Below are 19,272 nucleotides of genomic sequence, written 5' to 3'. Positions count from 1 at the left end.
GATGTTGGCATTTTAATATCACTTCAGTAACATAAAATGAGAGAGGACTTTTTTGTATGTGGTTTGACTAAATCTAATTGATGCGGATGTACTTGTTTGACCTATAGCAGGTTAAATACAAATTTAGAGGCACTTGTCCAAATGGGATGTCATCTAGAGCTGATGTTACTGATACACTGCTGCATCTATCTCAACAAAGTGCCTATGTTACCAAAAGTTACAAAACACAAGGGAAAAACTAGCTGAAGAATAGGATTGATTAATGTGACATATTTGAGTTTTTTTCTATAACTGTCTCAACAACCAGTCATAGAGATCAACTTCACCCACAGTAAATTAAATTTAAATTACACAGTCTTGGCTAGAAAATTGTGCAGTTAATCCAGTCCTAAAAATGAAATTTGATTTTTTCCACATGAGCTCTTTCCTGATTTTTCAGACCCTGTTGGTTTCTGCAAGTATTCCCATCAGTTTGGGTTATTTCATTCCCCCTTGAAGAAAAAAAAGAAAAGAAAAATGAAGAAAAATTATATATATGAGTTATTGGTTTTCAGTAAAGTTGAATACATCCAAATCCAAAATATAAAATTCTGCATGGACCTTCCTCTTGTAAACAGTACATGAGCTGTGCATTTCAGGACAAATATATATTTACTATGGCTTATTAAAAGACAGCAGTATATATCTGTTGGTTTTCTAAATCCTTTATTTATACTTTGGATCTGGCTCTATACTATTTTTCCTGTTCAGCCCATCAGGCCTCAGTGTTTAAAAATAACTTGTAACAAATTCACACTGGATTAGCGCACACACTTTCTACGGTTTCTGTGGGTTTTAAGGGAAGAAAATGAAGTTATAGTGTCAACAAATCCAATACCTAGGAATTCAGAAAACGAAGAGACCCAGAATTTGAGGTTTAATTCCCTAGTCCTATACTTGATAATATGCTTTCCAATACTCATGAATGCCTGCCTGTTATACTTCATGTTATAAAATATCTTTATATCACTCATCTTATTTTCTAATCTCTCCCCTGCTCTTTGATCTATCTCCTTTCACATCTTGACCTTGGCTGGCTCTCTCATCCTTTTACTGAATGTCTCTTTGCTCTGATTACTCCCTGCTCAGTTCATGTGCTGGTACACCAGCTTCTCACATATATTACTGTAAACTACCACTCATCTAGCACCCAGTTTCCCTTCTCCATTCACGTCTACATTCATTGACCATGTTATGTATAAGTGACTTTCTCCTGTTTCATTTCAGAGGCTCTCCAGTCTGTTTTCTACCCTCAGCCGTCCATCTCTAATAATTGCATCCCCACCCCATCTCAGTACTTTAACTTATAGATTCACAGAAGTTTAGGGCTGGAAAGAACCTCATGTGATCATCGGGTCCAGCCCCCTGCTCTCAGCAGGAAGGACTGCTGGAGTAAAATAATGCCTATCTGCTTCCTAATTCACTTCTCTGTCATTTTTTACTGTTCAGCATATTTTTGTCAAAATTATGTCCACACTTATTCTTCATGATACTAGATATTCCTAATTCTCTGTTTACCTTGCTGTCTGTTCTGTGCTCTCTCTTCTCATTAATAATTATATGCCCACTCTCTTACCACCTCAGTGTGGTCTGTTCGTTTTTTGATACCAGGATTTCTTGGTTTCAAAATTAGAGTTAGCACGGGGAACATTTTTTTCATTCCTAGTGTGCCTCTTGTGGCGTCTCAAGATGCTTTGAGATACTACAACAGGCACGTGCTCGCCCATCTGAATGCAGCCTTTGACCTCAAATGGACGCTCAGAGGCTTAGAGATAATCATGTGCTTTTACACTGAGCTGGATTTGCACCATTAACCTAAATAACCTTGTGAATATGTCACCATGTTCCTTGTCCTCCCTTTCACTTCCCATTCTATTATTTGCCTCACTTCTTATATTATATAAATTAGATTGTAAACGCCTTTCATCAGGGTCTTCGTCTTCCTATGGCTTTTAAGCAACCAGCATCCAGATCCTGATTGGGCACTAGTGCAATACAAATAAATAATTTAAACAGTTTGATTACACAGTTAAATACTAATCTAAAATTATTTAAATAGTAGTGAAAAGAGCATATGCTGTTTATAATTCATGCCGCAGTTTAAAACTATTAGCTTTAACCACTACAATTTGAATTTGCTTGTATTTCAGACTGAATAAAATATGTTATTTAAGGAGAAAGGAATAAACTATATTCAGACTAACTGTGGGGTACTCTGTTTTAAATAAAGGAGGTAAAGTACTATAGGGAAAATATGCAGAAACCACTACTTTTAATGAATGCACAAGTGCTAATTTAATTTTTGCTTCATATTTTGCTGCTGTCTTTGAGCCTTACCATGGCCCACACTAAAAATGACTGAGAACGGTACACTTTTTAACTCTTTTAAGACAAAGACTAGGAAAATGGTTTAGCAAAAAATGTTTATAGAAATTATATTTTGAATTATTTCTTTACTTCCAGTCTCTTTCCTTCTTCAACCTAATGTTAGCCAAACATTATTAGAAAAGGCTGGCTGAAATATTGTCTAAAGCATCAGAGTCCAAACTCCTGTAGCCCAGTGACTGCAGCCCTGGAGTCTTCTTGGTATTTATGTACCCCTGTAGAGTCTGTTACTATACCTATACCACAACTAAGTCATCATTATTTGAACCAAAACAGATTGGCCAGCAGCTTGTTTTTCATCCCCTTTACCAGAAATGGTGGCAGATAGGTGACATCTTATATTATCATTATAATGACAAAAGCCTTTGCCTGAAAGTATTAGTAATGATAGTTGTCATTGATGAAAATAATAGTTTTAACTTTGGAGAGGTTTTTTACATGAATAAGGGTCAAAAGCTAAGTGTGGAGTTACTCATTGACATCCAGTTTTCCAAAGTGTAATTTTTCCATTTTTATATTGGTTTAATAATTGTGAATTTTTTCTGTCCATCTTCTTTTCTTTTCTTAGAAAGTGACATAATCATCTGACACTTTCAATAGCCAGGTACCACAAAATAAGCTCTGCCTTAAACCCTGCAGACTTTTGAATTTGAATGGTTCTAAAAATACAATAATGTACAAAGAAAAGTAGTTATAATGACAAGAAATCAGGCTGCCCTTCCAGGATGTATACCTGCCATTCTTTTATTTAATTTTTTTTAAAATCTCCTACAATTAGATTGTCAGTTTTAAGATGAATTTGGACAATTCACCCAAGAGACAGTCTAATCCAATCTCATATTAGTATGATACCAGCTTGCACGTTATCCTATTAGAAACTCACTGCCAATAGGGGGATTTTCCTCTGACTCTTAAATCCTTGATTAATGAAAACACTCAGTGCAGCATCCTGCAAATTAGCAGTGTTTATCACGGGTGCTAACAACAGTTGCAATTCATTTAGGAAAACTGATTTATTTTCAGTCTTGCCATCCAAATTAGAAAAGCACCAGAGAAATATGATGTACAGTAACTAAAACACATTACTTTACCTGACATTATTTAGTTGGAGTCTTAGCCATAGGTCTAGTTCCTGCTGCTTTTACTCCAATAAGTTTCTCACTTACATCAATGGGACTTTGTTTCAGAACTTTAGTGTTTGGCCAACAGTAGTTGTTGATATTTTTCAGGTTCTTTATTATTTACCTAATATTGAATCCAGTTTAAAAAAAGGTTGAAATGCTTTACTAGCTTCCATTTCTAACTTGGGTTGCTGACCCCTTCAACTACCATTGTCCTTTTGTTCCTCTTTGGCAGCAGCGGGGTTTGTTCAACACTTCAGTTAAATTATTATTAAATTTTGAATGTTATTTATTTATTTATTTTAAGTATTTGACCCTTTACTTTCATTTAAATACAATACTTTAATCAGTGGTTTTAAACTGGTATCATAAGAATAGCAATCTTAAGGTGGTCAGACAGAATACAGAATTTGAGTTCTTGGAATGAGCCCAGGCACCAGCAGCTGTGCAAATAGCTTGAAGAAGAAGGTACGCTTGCGTTGGCCACCATCTGAGAATGCCAGATAGCAGCTCCAAATAATTTCTATTTTGGCAGTCACAAAACCAAAGGAAAAAAGGTCAACCCAGAGGTAAAAACAGACACCTGTCTTGCGCATCTGATATTTGAAACAAGTGGATTGGGTTGGTCTGATCAAAATGGCATTGAGATATACATTATATCCTTTAATAAAAAGTAGCCATAATTGGATCATTCCTTGTATATGTATATATATACACATCTAGGGTTATAAAGTGTCACGTTATAAAGCCAATGGTAGCAAAAAAAATCACACTTTTATATGCTTCAGGACTAAGCTCTCTTAGTATTGATTCTGATCATTTCAAGCACATTGCATACCATGAAAACTGAAGTTACAATCAGTTAAGGTTATTTAACTCTGCCCTGGCAGCCCTGCCCTGAGAACAAGATACTGTACTTGTATCCCTCCCTTACACACAATATAATATCCTTTATATTCATGTATAACGTGTGTACAAAGTCATTATTTAACAACATTTCTGATAAGACAGATAGACAACTGAAGGAAGTGATTTCTTGCCATGCACAAAGATTCCATGTCTCACAATTTGCATGAATAGCTTCAGATGTAAAGATACAGCATTGTATCAAAATAGCACATTGACATGTCCAAGGCTGAGGTCATTGAACTTTGGGGCTCTGAAAGAACAAAGGCTAGTGAAGTGAGAAAGTCAGGGTGACTGTATTTCCCAAACCAGCCCTCCCACCTGCTCTTCGGCATGCTCAGCAGCTTCCGAGCTCCGTTCTTAGCTGAGCATACCAGGGAGGATGGGGGGGTGGGGCGGGTTCTGAGGATGCTGGAAAACCAACCACCCTCTATTGTAATCCTAGGCTGGAGACTGTATTCCCACCAAAAACTGGACAAACGCATTAATTTGACAAAAACCAAAAGCATACCTGGAACAGATGTTTGGAATGGGACTGTCCCAGTAAAAATTAGATATATGGTTACCTTCCCCGAGGCAGAGTCACACTTCATATTATAGGAATATGCATGTGAAACTGTCCGTAAAACCAGACATCTGTGTTTTCAGTGTTCTGTGAGGAGACTATATGAGGATAATGTCTTCTCCAATGTTAAGGCTAGAAGGAAAAAATTAAAAGTGGGACTGTAGACATAGATGAGTGTTTGGAAAAGTCAAACTGATTTTCCCATAATTTTCAATTTATTATCTTTATTTTTAGAGTTGGAGCTTAAGTTTTTATTCCTGGGATTTAAAATTCAGTCCACTGATTTTTAGTTGAGAAATCCTGTTAAGTCCTCTTTTAAATAGGGGCATAAACTTTTAATATGTAATCTTAAATTCATCCCCATTCACCACTGGATATTTATTAGGACATTTGCAGCCATCCTTTTGCTGCAGTTCCACTTGTTTCTATGTGGAACAGAAAATAAACTAAATAAACTGCAGGTTTATTTCTATCTCATTCTTTGTGTCTGCTAGTTTTCTCATTGGCAGAATCATACATTGACATAAAAGGCTTTCCTGATTACAGATCTTCACGTCTATATTTAAGGCACTGCACTGTGATACAAGATATGTCTTGCATAGATGTTTTTGTCTTAGCTTGGGCTGCAGCTTTCCAATTATAAAATATTATATTATAGTATTATTATAATAATAGGTTTTTCTTTGTTATGTCTCACAGATATTACTGACTTTATTTTTCTAGCACTTCTTTATCTAACAGAAGTTCTGCAGGCATAAATTCATTAATATTTTTGAAGCATAACAAAGGAAATCCTATTATTATAATATGCTTTGCTATAAAACTTCAGTGAGAAGAATAATGTTAAAAATACTGGCAAAATCTGAGTTAGCTATACAGAAATAAAAATTGTATATGTTCAGTCTTAAAACCTGTGAAGAGTATCACTTTGATATAATACATTTCCCTTTATTATTCCACTGCAAACAATGATTAAATGTAATATTCTACACTGATTAAGATATTTTAGATCCCATAGTTAGCATATGTAACATACAGGAACAATACAGAAATAGCTGAGCTCCAACTAGCCTGTCTCTTACTGCAGCCAGTAGTAAATGTTTCATGGGAAGGTATCAGAAATCTTGAAATACACAATTAAAGATTAATACGTTGACAGGGAAAGTTTCCTCCTAACAACATTGAAAAATGTTGGGCTTTTGATGCAAAGAATGAGGATTTATCTCCCTTATTTTTTGCCCTTTCTGATATAAACAGATTTTTTTCATTATACTTAAAATGCCTAATCTTTTTCTTTCTTTCTTTTTTAGTTAAAAAAATTCTTGGACTTAGTAGTGACTGGTGTCCATGATTTGCAACAGCAGGGCCCCAGAACCCAGCTGGAGTTTGTCTGGGGGGGCGACAGTCCCTGCCTCCCTTTCCCCCTACCCTCCCAAACCTTCTTTTCTGGACCAGACAGCACAGCCCAGCCCAGCCCAGGGCTGCAAAGCATGCTGGGATGCTGGGGGACTGTGATTTAACTTGAACCAGGAGGAGGTCTGGGACAGAAATTTCATAAACCGATTTGACCCAAATCAGTTAAGTCTGATACTACATTCAAACAGGTTTATCTTAAACCAGTTTCAGGCATTTTGACACTGATTTATGTGCACTGAACTTCTATACTTTTTACAGGTTTAAACCAGTTTCTGATGACTTAAATTGGTTTATGTGTAACTTCTGTCCCTAGCTGTGTACCAATTGAAAGAGTAAATAGGAATCCCTAATTTCATTTCCATATACAATTGAGTACTTTGTGTATGCCCTGATCATGTACCTTGGTACTTGTCCCTCTGTAAATTAAACAATCCTAATGTGTTCAGTCACTTCATATACTTTTTTCCATTTCTGGAACCCATCTGTTTCTGCCCTATTCTGTGTGAAATACATTTACCCAAACTTCCTAACTTTCTAACCCATTCTTGATATTTGCTTTTGCTTTTACATGGAGCAGAGGTTTTTCACTTAGCTGTTCATTAATGATACCAAGGTCCTTTAATAAGTGGCTGTCTACTGTATTTACCCAAATCCAAGAAAACTCTGAATTTAAGATAACCCCCTCAATAATTAGATTTTGGACATGGAAAATGTATAAATTGAGAGGGTCATCTTAATTTAACCCACTCCCCCTCCCTTCACTGCTGCAAGGGGCAGGGGGAGAGGTAGGAAGTAGAGAGGCATATGGGAGTTAGGCAGCAGGTAAGGCTGTGGCGCTGACCCCAACCATGGTTAGGTGCTAGAGCCAGAGCCACAGCAGCCACCTGCCCCCTCACTGGTACTCAAATCCAAGATGAGGGGCCTTTTCCCCTATCTTAAATGTGGAGGGAAACCTCATTTTGGATTCAAGTAAATATGGCATATGCTCTGGCAGTGGTACATATGGTATACAGTTACTTTTTTGAAAGCAAATATGTTTATTGAAGAAAAACTTACTGAGGCATATTTATGATGTCCATAGCTGCAAGGAACTTAACATGTTCTTTTTTGGCTAGATTTCATGTTCTCAACTTGGTAAGGTAAATATAAGTAGTCTATATATTGGATACGTAGAGGCAGGAATAACATTTCTGATGCAAGTACTCTTACCCTCTATGTTCCCTTTCATGTTGAAACAAAATGGATGAGACTTTCAAGTGGCTGCTTTTGATATCTAACACAGTCCTTTGACAAGTGGGAATTGAAAAGCCAAGCCCCATTAATGTACACTTTGGAGGGCATTGCTGTATCATTAAATATTAAGCCTGAAATGCTCAGCTACTTGGGGCTTTCCACAAATCTGAGGGATGGCAGGAATGCCAGTGATCATCTAAGCGCATGCTGGATCAGTTAAGTGACCCTGCTTGACTTTGTTTTTATTGCAGACCACAGATGACATCCTGGTGGCCTCGGCTGAATGTCCCAGCGATGATGAGGATATTGATCCCTGTGAGCCGAGCTCAGGTGGGTTAGGTTAGTCAACTTTTTTATTACTTTCATTTATTTCATATTTGCATGCTGCAGTTGCATAATAATCTAGACTCTCAGGTAGATGGTAGGCTTGAATCAGGGCCTTAATTGGTGTACATAGCCAGCTCTTTATTGGAAAGGAGACAATCTTGGTTGGACAAGTGGGCAGAAAACAACAGGATGCAGTTCAACAAGGAGAAATGCAAAGTGCTGCACCTAGGGAGGAAAAATGTCCAGCACACCTACAGCCTAGGGAATGACCTGCTGGGTGGCACAGAGGTGAAAAGGGATCTCGGAGTCCTAGTGGACTCCAAGATGAACATGAGCCGGCAGTGTGACGAAGCCATCAGAAAAGCCAATGGCACTTTATCATGCATCAGCAGATGCATGACAAATAGGTCCAGGGAGGTGATACTTCCCCTCTATAGGGCGTTGGTCAGACCGCAGTTGGAGTACTGCGTGCAATTCTGGGCGCCACACTTCAAGAAGGATGCGGATAACCTGGAGACGGTACAGCGAAGGGCAACTCGTATGGTCAAGGGCCTGCAGACCAAGCCCTACGAGGAGAGACTAGAGAAACTGGACCTTTTCAGCCTCCGCAAGAGAAGGTTGAGAGGCGACCTTGTAGCTGCCTATAAGTTCATCACGGGGGCACAGAAGGGAATTGGTGAGGATTTATTCACCAAGGCGCCCCCGGGGGTTACAAGAAACAATGGCCACAAGCTAGTAGAGAGCAGATTTAGACTGGACATAAGGAAGAACTTCTTCACAGTTCGAGTGGCCAAGGTCTGGAACGGGCTCCCAAGGGAGGTGGTGCTCTCCCCTACCCTGGGGGTCTTCAAGAGGAGGTTAGACGAGTATCTAGCTGGGGTCATCTAGACTCAGCACTCTTTCCTGCTTATGCAGGGGTTCGGACTTGATGATCTATTGAGGTCCCTTACGACTCTAACATCTATGAATCTATGAATCTCTGCTAGCAGTTTTTTCAGAGGTAACTGCTGTTGGAGCAAGTTGTTGATATTTTTGATCTCAGTAACCTTATAGATTGGTAAAGAACCTGAGGCAAAAAGCAACAATGTACAGATACTCTTACAACAAAGTGCCAAACTGTTAGAATACAAAACTGACATATTTTGACCTAAGAAGAAAGATAAAATATTTGAATCTATGCAAAGTAGTAACTTCCATTAATAATTTTCAGAATAAAATGAAAAAGCCAATTTCATGTTTTGTCACAACAAGGCAACAATAGCAGTGCACTAGAGCAGTGGTTCTCAACCTTTTATGTACCAGGATCCATTTGTAAACATCAATGGCCAGTCCCAACCCAGTGCGCCTCGTTCCCAACCTGCTGCCCCCAGGCACCATCCCCCCCAGTGTGTGTGTGTGTGGGGGGGGGGGGTATGGGGTATGCAGGGTGCCCAAGCAGCCCCTTACAGACTGGAACTCTGCCAGCTTGAAAGGGAAAACCCATGGTTTTCCATGTTTTTCTCCTTTAAAGGAGAATTCATTTTTAAAGTTTGTTTTGCAGCTCTTTGTATAGTCTTACAGCCCTGTTTTGGGTTGCGACCCAAGGGTTGAGAAATGCTGCACTAACTAGAGCATGTTATGCACTATTGCTGATATCTGAAATGATGTAAAAATCACGCAAAAGTGAAAAAGCATAAAATACAATAAAAATCTGATTTAAAAAATCAATATTCCTTGATGGATTTTTTTCAAAATTTATTTCCTGGGTAATTTCAAATTATTTTTCATTCAAATTAGGAACAGAATGTATTTGAACTGCCAAAACTTCCTGTGAAACAGAAATTCTCCTTTATGACCTGCTGCACTCCTTACTTCTGCTAAATAATAAAGGATTTGCCTGAATGAAGAGAACTGCAAAAGCAGACCTTAATTTTGTTTTTATAAAAGGCTTTTCCAGTGAGCCACTGGTAATAAAACTGTACTATTTATTTTGAAGGCATAAAAAGACTTGACATTTTATTGCAAAAAAGGCAAATTACGTTAAATAATATTTTCCTTCTCCAAAGAGCAATGCATTTACTACAGCTCTATAAGAAATAGATCTTTTGTTAGATTTATTTGTAAAATTAATAGTATAAAAATGTCTGTAAAAAGAACCCAGGTGTCAAAATGGAGTAAGGTAGATTATTCCTAAATTTTTGATAGCTGTGGATTTTTTTAAATCATTTTCTGTGAATGAACTCCTTATATAGTACTTTATTTATCACTTATTTTTAAGGCTGTCAGTTAATCACAATTAACATATGCAGTTAACACAAAACAAGTTAACACATTCATTTTTTTAACTGGCGTTAATTGCACACACCTTTTGAGCAGGGGTGGGCAAAATGTAGCCTATTCCACGCCCTCTCTACTTGGCCTGGCAGAGTAGACCAGCTTCAGACCAGCTGGAGCCCACGCACACAGCCCTGACCCCGACCCACCCTGCACCTGCTCTGGGCCACCTGCCTATGCTGAGCAGTGGAACCAGAGGTGACAGCCAAGCAGACGTTGCTGTTCGGCACAAGGAGAAAGCAGCCTCTCCCCACCTCTGCTGCTGGGTCCTTCTTGCTGCAGCTGCCTGGAGCCTGCACCAGGTTGTCTTGCAGCTGCTCTCCATTGTCACTGCTGCTTCTGAGCCTCTCAGCAGGGCAGTGGTGGCACAGTAGAGGAGCCACGGGGCAGCCCAGGCATGGGCGAGCAGCTGCAGCAAGAACAGCCTGGGTGTGGTGAGGGGGAGGTGGTTGCTTTTTCCCCACACTGAGCAGCAGCTTCTGCCCGGCCACTGCCACTGCTCAACATGAGCTGGTGAGTCTGGAACAGGCAGAGGGTGGCCAGGGTCAGGGCTCTTTGCAGTTCTGGCTGCTCTGCTCTAGCCAGTGCGAGTCCGGAACGGGCATGGGGTGGGTCAGGGTCAGGGCTGAGACTGTGTGCTGTTGGTGCGGGGGGGAAGCCACAGGGTGCACAGGCTCTGGGCTGTTGCAGGGGGGTTGCTGACTCTTGTTTAACTGTGCAATCAAAATTGCAATTAATTGCAACTATTTTTTTAAATCTCGCAATTAATTGTGGTTAATTTTTTTTTTTTATTGTATATCGGCCCTGCTTATTTTATTATTGACTTTTGAGTATTACAGATGTTATGCAATAATTGTATGCAACTTGTTGGTTGGTTGCTTTCGATTACTTGATATCATTATCTCAGTGCTTAAAGTGTTATTTAGCTATGGAAGTAAAGGTGGAAAGATTTTATATGTGATTCCTGTGTTCCATTTAAGTATAAATAGGTGAAATGTGTGAATGGCCTCTGTAATAATGTAAATAACTCTAGGGGTATAGTATGGACTGTGGGGGGTTTTGATATGGACTGTGGAGGTTTTTGCTTTCTTTCTAGCTGGGGGGGTGGCCCACTTGTGATCTCTTGTGCACATCTTACCAGCCTTTTACAGACACAGGATGTTTGCCATGGTGGCAGGTCAGGGTGTTATGTCTTGTTTTGTGTCAGAGTTGATTGTGTAGTTCTACTAAGAGGTTAGATTATAGATTTGTATAGGATGGTTTGGACAGAAATGAATCCTGCCTCAGGCATGGGATTGGACTAGCTGACCCATGGAGGTGCCTTCCAGCCCTGCTTCTCTGTGATTCTATGACAACAGTCAGATAAGAATAAAATTAAAAATTCTTCCCTAAGACACCCCACTTTATCTCAGATTCAGATGTATGGTTCCCATTGTAGTCAAATAGCCACATGCGAGTGTGGTAATCTGATTACATTTCAATAAAGGTGAAACAAGTTGCAGCCTGTTTTCATGATTGACCAGTAGTTGTATTTGATTTCTTCCTGGGCAGCTATCAGTGTAATGAAATGGTGCTCAACGTTTTGACCCCACAGCCCAGATAAGTGGCACAGAGCTGGTCCATGGGCCTAATCAGACCCCATGTGCCAAGTTTGAGCCTTCACAGATTTGGCTGACTCCCCATGCACTGTGATTGGGCCATGCACCGCCATCATGCACCAAGATTGGGCCTTGGGTTCCTGTGCCAAATGACACAGTGCTGGGGTTCCAGATCTGGCTTGCAGGCCAAGGGTAAGGCACCTCTGGTGTGACAGAACCATTAGAGAACTTGTCCCTACCAAGTTAGTCTGTTGTGGTTTAAAGTTGACTAGGAAGCTCTAGGATAAAGTTCCTTTCCTGTCAGAAATAAAGGATCTGAGTTATTTTAAGTAGCATTAGCCTCTGGCAAAGAAAGTGAAATGTCTAAATCCGGAGCAGCACTTTCCGGGTGATAATCAGTGCACACTCTATCAGCCTGACCAGTTCCTACTTTTTGAGGAAGCTATTTTAATTGCAAAGGTGCCATATATCATGTGCAGGACACAAGCACCAGAATCCAGCTTGTTTGCATTTCAAAGTGAAAATACAGTTATGGAATATATTTTGGTGCTCTTTTCTCATTTTTAAAGTCTTGAGTTTAGCAACACAGGCAGTTGCCCATCATGGTTCAACACAACCGCATTAATCTACTTCATGGCTTCAGCTCATTCACAGCCAGCTGCTTGTTTGGTTAATACAACCAGGTGGTGTTGTCCCATTAATAAATGGAAACCATGCCTTTTGTTACTGTGCATTGAAGTGCTTCCCTGCTCCCCCCAGGAAGGAAGCAATGATATTAGGAATGCATGTGCACTATCTCAGTCCTACAGTTTGTTACAAGCCAATGAAATGTCACCATTGTTCACTGATGTAGTAGACATTCTCCAAGACTGTTTAAAGCCTTGGATGTAGGACTGCAAATCTAACAAAGCTTATCAAGCTCTAAGCCATGCCTAGTCATTTAGCTGGCAGGGGCAGGGGAGCCAGTGGTGGAATAAAGCTTTCTAACAAATTATCATTTCCATCCAAAATGTGGCCCAAAGGGAAATATGAATGTCGGTCTCTGTGGAAAGCCTTGTCATTAGCTTTATGTCCGGATGTTTAGGTTTTCTATTTCAGCTTCTCTTTGATCACTCAGCTATGCTTCTCATTTTCTGTTAATTTGAAAACAGCTTTGTTTTTACAGTTTTGGAATCTCAGTTGCCTTTGCTTTAAAGATATTTCTGGGTTAGCACGGTGCTAGGATTCTTGCTCTCCAAAATATTTATTATCCTGCCTGTTTGGTCTCTGATAGATAATGTCCGTAGCTATCCATCCTTTCCCCTCCTCATTCTGAAACTCTTCAAAAAGTTTCAATTTACCCTTCTACAGTTATTGCCTTAACCTCTTGTTCTTTGGATAGCACAGGCCAAAGGAGCTTCCATTGCCCTAAACTAGCAGTAACTCTCCAGCACAGCAGCCTTTCAGTCAAACTGTTTGTCATACCCTTCCTGACTAGTGCCTCTTCTGCAAGTAATCTCACTGAACTCAATGAGACTATCTAGGGTATAAAATACTACTCAGTGTTGCCTCTACACATGCACTTTAATGCAGAGTAGACCTAATAACTGCATTTTAAAGTGTCACCATCTACACAAGCAACATTATTAGCCCACAGTAAACTAATTTACGCTGTGTAGACGCACCCAGTGTAAATAAGGCCATCGCAGTCAGATCCACAGTGGGTGCATCGACACATGCAGTTACTCTGATTGAATAAACTCTGGCACAGTTCGCACCGGAATTAGCTGCTCTCAGGTGCAGCATCTTCATGTGTGCCCATGTGAGCCAGATTGGAGCAGCCCCAGGCTGGCAGGGGGCCTAGGGAGCCAGCCCCAGGCTCTGAGACATGGTGTTGGGGCTGGCTTGGGCATGAGGGTGCTACAGTGTGGGCTAGTCAGCAGGCAGCCCTGTACTTGTAGCACCCTCATGCCCCAGCCAGTCCTAGTCACCATCTACATGTGTGTTTCACCACACTAAATGGCTCTGCCATAGGATAGTACTTGTCTCAGACAGTACTATCCTATGGCAGAGTTAATTCATTTACTGTGCCCCAATAGGGGCGCTTGTGTAGACAGTGACACTTCACTGCAGAGCTAATTAGTCAACTCGGCAGTAAAGTGCACATGTAGATGCAGCCAGTGTGGGATTGATCTTCTCCCAACAATTTCCCAGGACTTGCAGGGGGAAAATGTGTGGGCACTAGTGTTACCATCATTTTTATTGTGAAGTTGCCAATATTGTCATAAAGCCCTAGCCCTGTGTATTGGGAGGAGGGAGAAGATCACATGGACATCTCAGCCTTCATCTATTACAAGACAAAGCCATAAAGGATCTCCATGATTGTGGGGGAAAAGCTTGAAATGTGGTGAGTGCAACCCAAAAGCTCAGAAACCAAAAGGTAAACAAAAGAACCTAAATATTGTTTTTAAAAACTCACAATTTTCAACACAACTTTATGATTTTTGGAAGATTTCAGTCATGACTTTTAAAAGTTTAGGGTAGGAAATTCTGAAGGAGTTGTTCTTCCCCTTCAGTTTTCTGCATGGTTTGGGTCTCTCTTCCTTGAGTCGCTGGAGAAACTAGATTTGTTCCACACCTCCAGTGATTGCTGCTGGTGGGGCTTTCTACTCATCTTTCCTAATAAGCTCCTAGAAAGCAGAATATATGTTCACATCTTCTAGCTTTATTTTCAGAGGCACTGGGCTGAGATCCATTTACATTTTGTCTCTGGCTGCCTGACACTCATTCAGCTAGAGGAAGACCCACAGCAGCAATGGGAGACAATGAGGCAGAGTTAGAACTCTCAAGGGGAGCACAGAATTTGTGCTGCAGGGATATTGCATCAATACACTGGGCCCAAGCCCAATCAGATTCAGAGCCATATGGGGATATTTGCATAATGTTTGCCCATAGTATGCTTCATTCAAACCAGAATTCCTAGTTCCAAAATGACAGCCTGCTCTACATACAGTTTGCTTATCATAAGCATATTGATTGGTCAGAAGATCTAAATTATTGATTAACTAGATTTATTTTCAGAAAGGGGCTCTGTTTCCTGGGAGAAATATGCTGCTGCATTGGTAGCTGCTTGCTAGTCCTGGTCTACCACCACCAGCTTTGCTTTGTGCACCTGTCTTCTAAATAATAAATGGGAATATGCGACTTGTCACAAATTCCTTATGGGATATAAAAATATAGCACAGATTGGGAGCTGCTAAACAGCAATCCCATAAACCTGTCTAGAACATTAAGTCACACAACATTATAATTGCAGGTTTCATTTTGGTGTACAAACTGCTAAATGTGCTATAATTAGATGAAGTCATAACAAATTTATTAGCATGCACAACTGAGCCAGTGTATTTTGTTTGCTTTATGTTTTTTAAGAAAAGGCAACACATTATGCTTTTACTTTCTTACCACCTTCCATTCTCTTGCCCTAAATAATAACAGTGACATCCTCTACTTTGTCTTGGCTGCTTCATCCCATAGAAGTAGTAATAAAGCCTTAAAGACTTCGCTTTTTTATATTGATTGTGTGTTGTGAAAAACATTTTTTTTTTTTTTTTTTTACTGGAAACCTACCCAAAAGAAAAGACCCAGGAATGGTCTACTAATGCCAGTTTCCAGATTAAGGGATTTACTCTACCTTTTCCCACGCTCTGTGCAGATCTCAGATTTCCATAGAGCTTCAGTGAGGAGCCGTGCTTTACAGCTTTCTTATCCCAGTTCTACTGGGCTGGTATTTTACTTGCGAGAATGAATATGCAGCTTACTGTAGCTTTCAAAAAATACAACAAAGGGTGGGTACATGTCCAAAATTGGCCGATTAAAATCAAAATTAGTCAGATTAGTGAAAATAGGGATTAGATTTATTTCTACCACATGTCACTCTGCATTTTAGAAAAACGAATGACAGCCATTGCATATGTTTGGATGCCCAGTAACTGTTTTTTTCAGTAATAGGGCTATGTGCATATGCCCCATTTGAGGATAATCTTCAACATTTCACTTCAAAGGCTCATTGGAAATTGGAGTGGTAAGAGATTGGCAATTTAAAAAATACAGCTAAATCATGTACTAACAGAACTGAGGAGCACTAAGAACATATTTCTAAGAAGAAAACCTCTGTGTTAACATATACAGGCTTCCTTTCAGGCTCAGACAATTGAGTTATGTCTTCCCACCATTCTTTCTTTTTTCTATTCCCTGCCTCCCCCTCGCCGAAACCGTTTTGGCAACTGATGAAAACATCCCTTTACTCAACACTCCTATCTGAAAGCTCCTCCCTACCATTTCACAGAGTAGTGGTGGAGTATCATATCTTGTATTCCAATTTTGGAATAGTTCAGTATCATACGTCATCTGATAGCTTTAATTGTTCTTGTTCAACGCTGATCTTTTGTTCTAAGAGAGGAATAGGATTAATTATTTCCACGTTACCAAGTGGGATTCATGGTGTGTTACCAAGGGATCCGTCCTTAAGCATGTGTTTACTTTCTTGCGCTATGGCCAGAATGCTCCAAAAGAGTCCCATGAGCAGAAATGTGGGGCAGTACTTTGTAAAAACCAAAGGTACAAGCAGCAGCAAAGGAAAAATGTTATCTAAGGCCTCTGACAGACATCACACTTAAGATGTGATTAACTGGTTGATCAGGTCTTAAGTAGTGACCTGGTGGTTCATTCAATTAATGGGTGAAAAAACAAGGAATTACATATTTTATGTAATAACTCAACGGCTGGTTCCTATCATGTCTTTAATAGTACCTGTGCAAGTGCTCTTTCTCTGAAGCTCATGGGAGTGTTTCAAGACTCCCGTGTGTTCCAGAGGCTGGGAGTGCCCTTCAGCTGACCGGGGCCTTTTAACCATGGGAGTGTAGGGTGTGCGTGTGCTCTCCCAGTGGGGAGCCAAGCTCGCTACTTGCTGGCAGGTAGAGGCTAGCAGACACATGTGGCATGGCAGGAAGCACAATTTTTGGGATCCACATTTCAGTGAACAAAGTAGCACTCATGGTGAAGGCTTGGAGCAGAACTGCATAATAGCATGCAGTGTATCTTCTTTGACTCAATTATATAGGGTGAGCAACCTTGGAAGAGATTTGGAAGAGATCTGGTTCTAGATTTCACTTCATTTGTAATTTTTTTGTTCGAGTAAACAGCGCATGGGTACTGATGCTGAACATCATGAGCCCATATCTGGATGTCTTTTGTGCTCCACTGAGTCACTATACATTGTTAAACAGTTGCCTCTCATCATCACCAAGACAGGAACATTTCAGCATCAGGTCAAGTGGTTTCATATCGTATCATTTACACATCAGTTAAGAGGCTCTGTCAAGAACAAGAGCTCCTGACCAAGAGAAAATTTGCATTAATTCCTTTGACTTCTTTTTTTTTTTTTTTATTGAAGCTGATAGGAATTTTGCCTGAGCAAAGGCAGCAAGATTGAGCCTATTGAGCCTTAAATTCATAAAGCACTTATGAGTCTTTGGTTAAAGTGCTATAGTAATATAAAATGATTGATGTAATTACCGATTACCAACCTATGTAACGGACACCTGCAGATCCTGTACACTTTGCTGCTAATATTGGATATTTTGTGACACATAGCAATGCATAGTATAGCACTATTGCAAGAAAAGTAAGAAAAAAAAAAAGAAATCCCTAAATCTGACATCCCCACTGAAGTACACCAGCAACTGAATGGTGAACAAATGTGTTCACATATTTCAGGGAAAATCATACTGATGATGCTTAGAGAAAAGAAGCCATGTGCACATCCATGAAAAAAACAAAGCCCAACACTCTAAGCAATATATTTCAGTATAAACCTGATGTCAGAATTCCCTAAAGACAGCATTCCAGTCAGTACATTTTCACAGTGTGACATATTTGGGCCCAATCCTGCTTTCACTCCAGGACAATTGAGAGATAACTCAATTAAAGCTATACCAGCTATGTGAGGCAGAATCAGCCCAAAGCAAGAATTATGTTTTATATAATCTAAAGAGATGAAGCAATAGAAATTAAAATTAAAATTATTTCACAGGACAAATTTGATCTTTATGGCTCCAGACATTTAAGAGCATCCATGCCTCAATCAAATTATACTGCAATTTTATGTGGCTTTCCAAAATGTTGATAAAAAAACAAGCTCATTAAATAAGTAGGCTGAAAGATGCATATACATTACGTATTGCATGGGGAGCTCTCAAAATGTGGGGCAGGAAGGAAGGATATGAGCTTTACCATGTCTATCCATAGCTGAACTTCAGTGATTCAAAGCCCTTCATTAGCTAGAATTTCACAGCCTGGACAGGACCAACAGCCTCAATCCTCTGCTCAGGGAAAGTTAGATGCAGTAGTCTCATTATACCAGCCCATTCGTGATCTTTGCATTATGAGGAGAATGAGGAAGCCACACGTTTAGTTTTCAGATTGAGACTTTGTGGTACAGTAAACTATACAGGCACTGTCAAAGCATAAGAAATTCGGGAATATCCCAGAGGTAGGCATCATTGGGTTTGACCTTTCATTTGGAGTTGGATTCCCAGTCTCCATTTGTCATCGTTTTTTTATCATCTGATATAGAGCTTCTCCATCTACCTCCCCTTTCCATGGAGCAGTAATCCCAGATTTAGAATTTTTCATGAGTTTTCTGCTCCTGTATAAAAGATACCATGAAGGGGTATATCTCCATTTAAATATGTATTATTATTTCAAAGAAACTATCTCATTATAATTTTTGTAAAAGCAACTTTGTTCTTCTCCCAGAAGAAACTACTGTTGTTTAGAAGCCAGTTTAATTATCCTGTAATGTCCACCAAAATTGCTATTGAAATTGCAGCTTTTTAGTAAATCAAAGGTGCGATAAAAAACAAGGCCATACCGTACCTGAATATTAATAAATAACGGCACTGGTCCTTTGTTGATTTATTTAACAGTTAATGTCTATCAACAAAATTATAGACCTAGCTGTGTTATGATTTTCAAACCAACTGCAAAAGAAGCGTTTTTATAAAGTCCTTTGAGATGGTGAAGGCAAAAACTAACGGTTTGTGAGCTACAACAGTATTCTGACAAGTTCTTACAAGATTCTGATCTTGGCCAGTCATCTCATTAAGTCACTTTTATAAAAAAATAATATAAAGACCTAGCCAGGACAATGTAGTAAATAGAAGTATAGCTTCCCAGCTGGCATTAAGTGTTTATGTAGGTCACTATTTACCAGTATTTGTTTGGCCTGCAATTTTGGACTTGAGCAAGTTGCATTTTAGTTGGCAGAGTTCTTTTGGGCTGGCCTTAAGAAACCATTACCATTAACCATAACTTCTCTTCAGAGTAGCTA

At 39.6% G+C, this 19,272-nt stretch overlaps 1 protein-coding gene across 22 annotated transcripts in view; it reads left to right on the top strand.

Annotated features, from left to right (window-relative positions):
• Positions 1-19,272, top strand: part of NRXN1 (neurexin 1) — a 1,201,358-nt gene that overhangs the window by 1,161,257 nt on the left and 20,829 nt on the right. For 13 of the 22 annotated variants that reach the window (XM_019497419.2, XM_019497413.2, XM_019497412.2 and 10 more), the window contains one exon: positions 7,917-8,004. In XM_019497419.2, the coding sequence (XP_019352964.1) occupies positions 7,917-8,004 (88 nt within the window). The remainder of the gene's footprint in view (positions 1-7,916; positions 8,005-19,272) is intronic. The other 9 variants (XM_019497420.2, XM_019497417.2, XM_019497418.2 and 6 more) reach the window with 1 other exon arrangement.

Source organism: Alligator mississippiensis, chromosome 1 (genome assembly GCF_030867095.1).
Source record: "Alligator mississippiensis isolate rAllMis1 chromosome 1, rAllMis1, whole genome shotgun sequence".
Lineage (NCBI taxonomy): Eukaryota > Metazoa > Chordata > Crocodylia > Alligatoridae > Alligator > Alligator mississippiensis.
The sequence above is the reverse complement of the archived record's forward strand: the minus strand, read 5'-3'. Positions and strand labels throughout refer to the sequence as shown.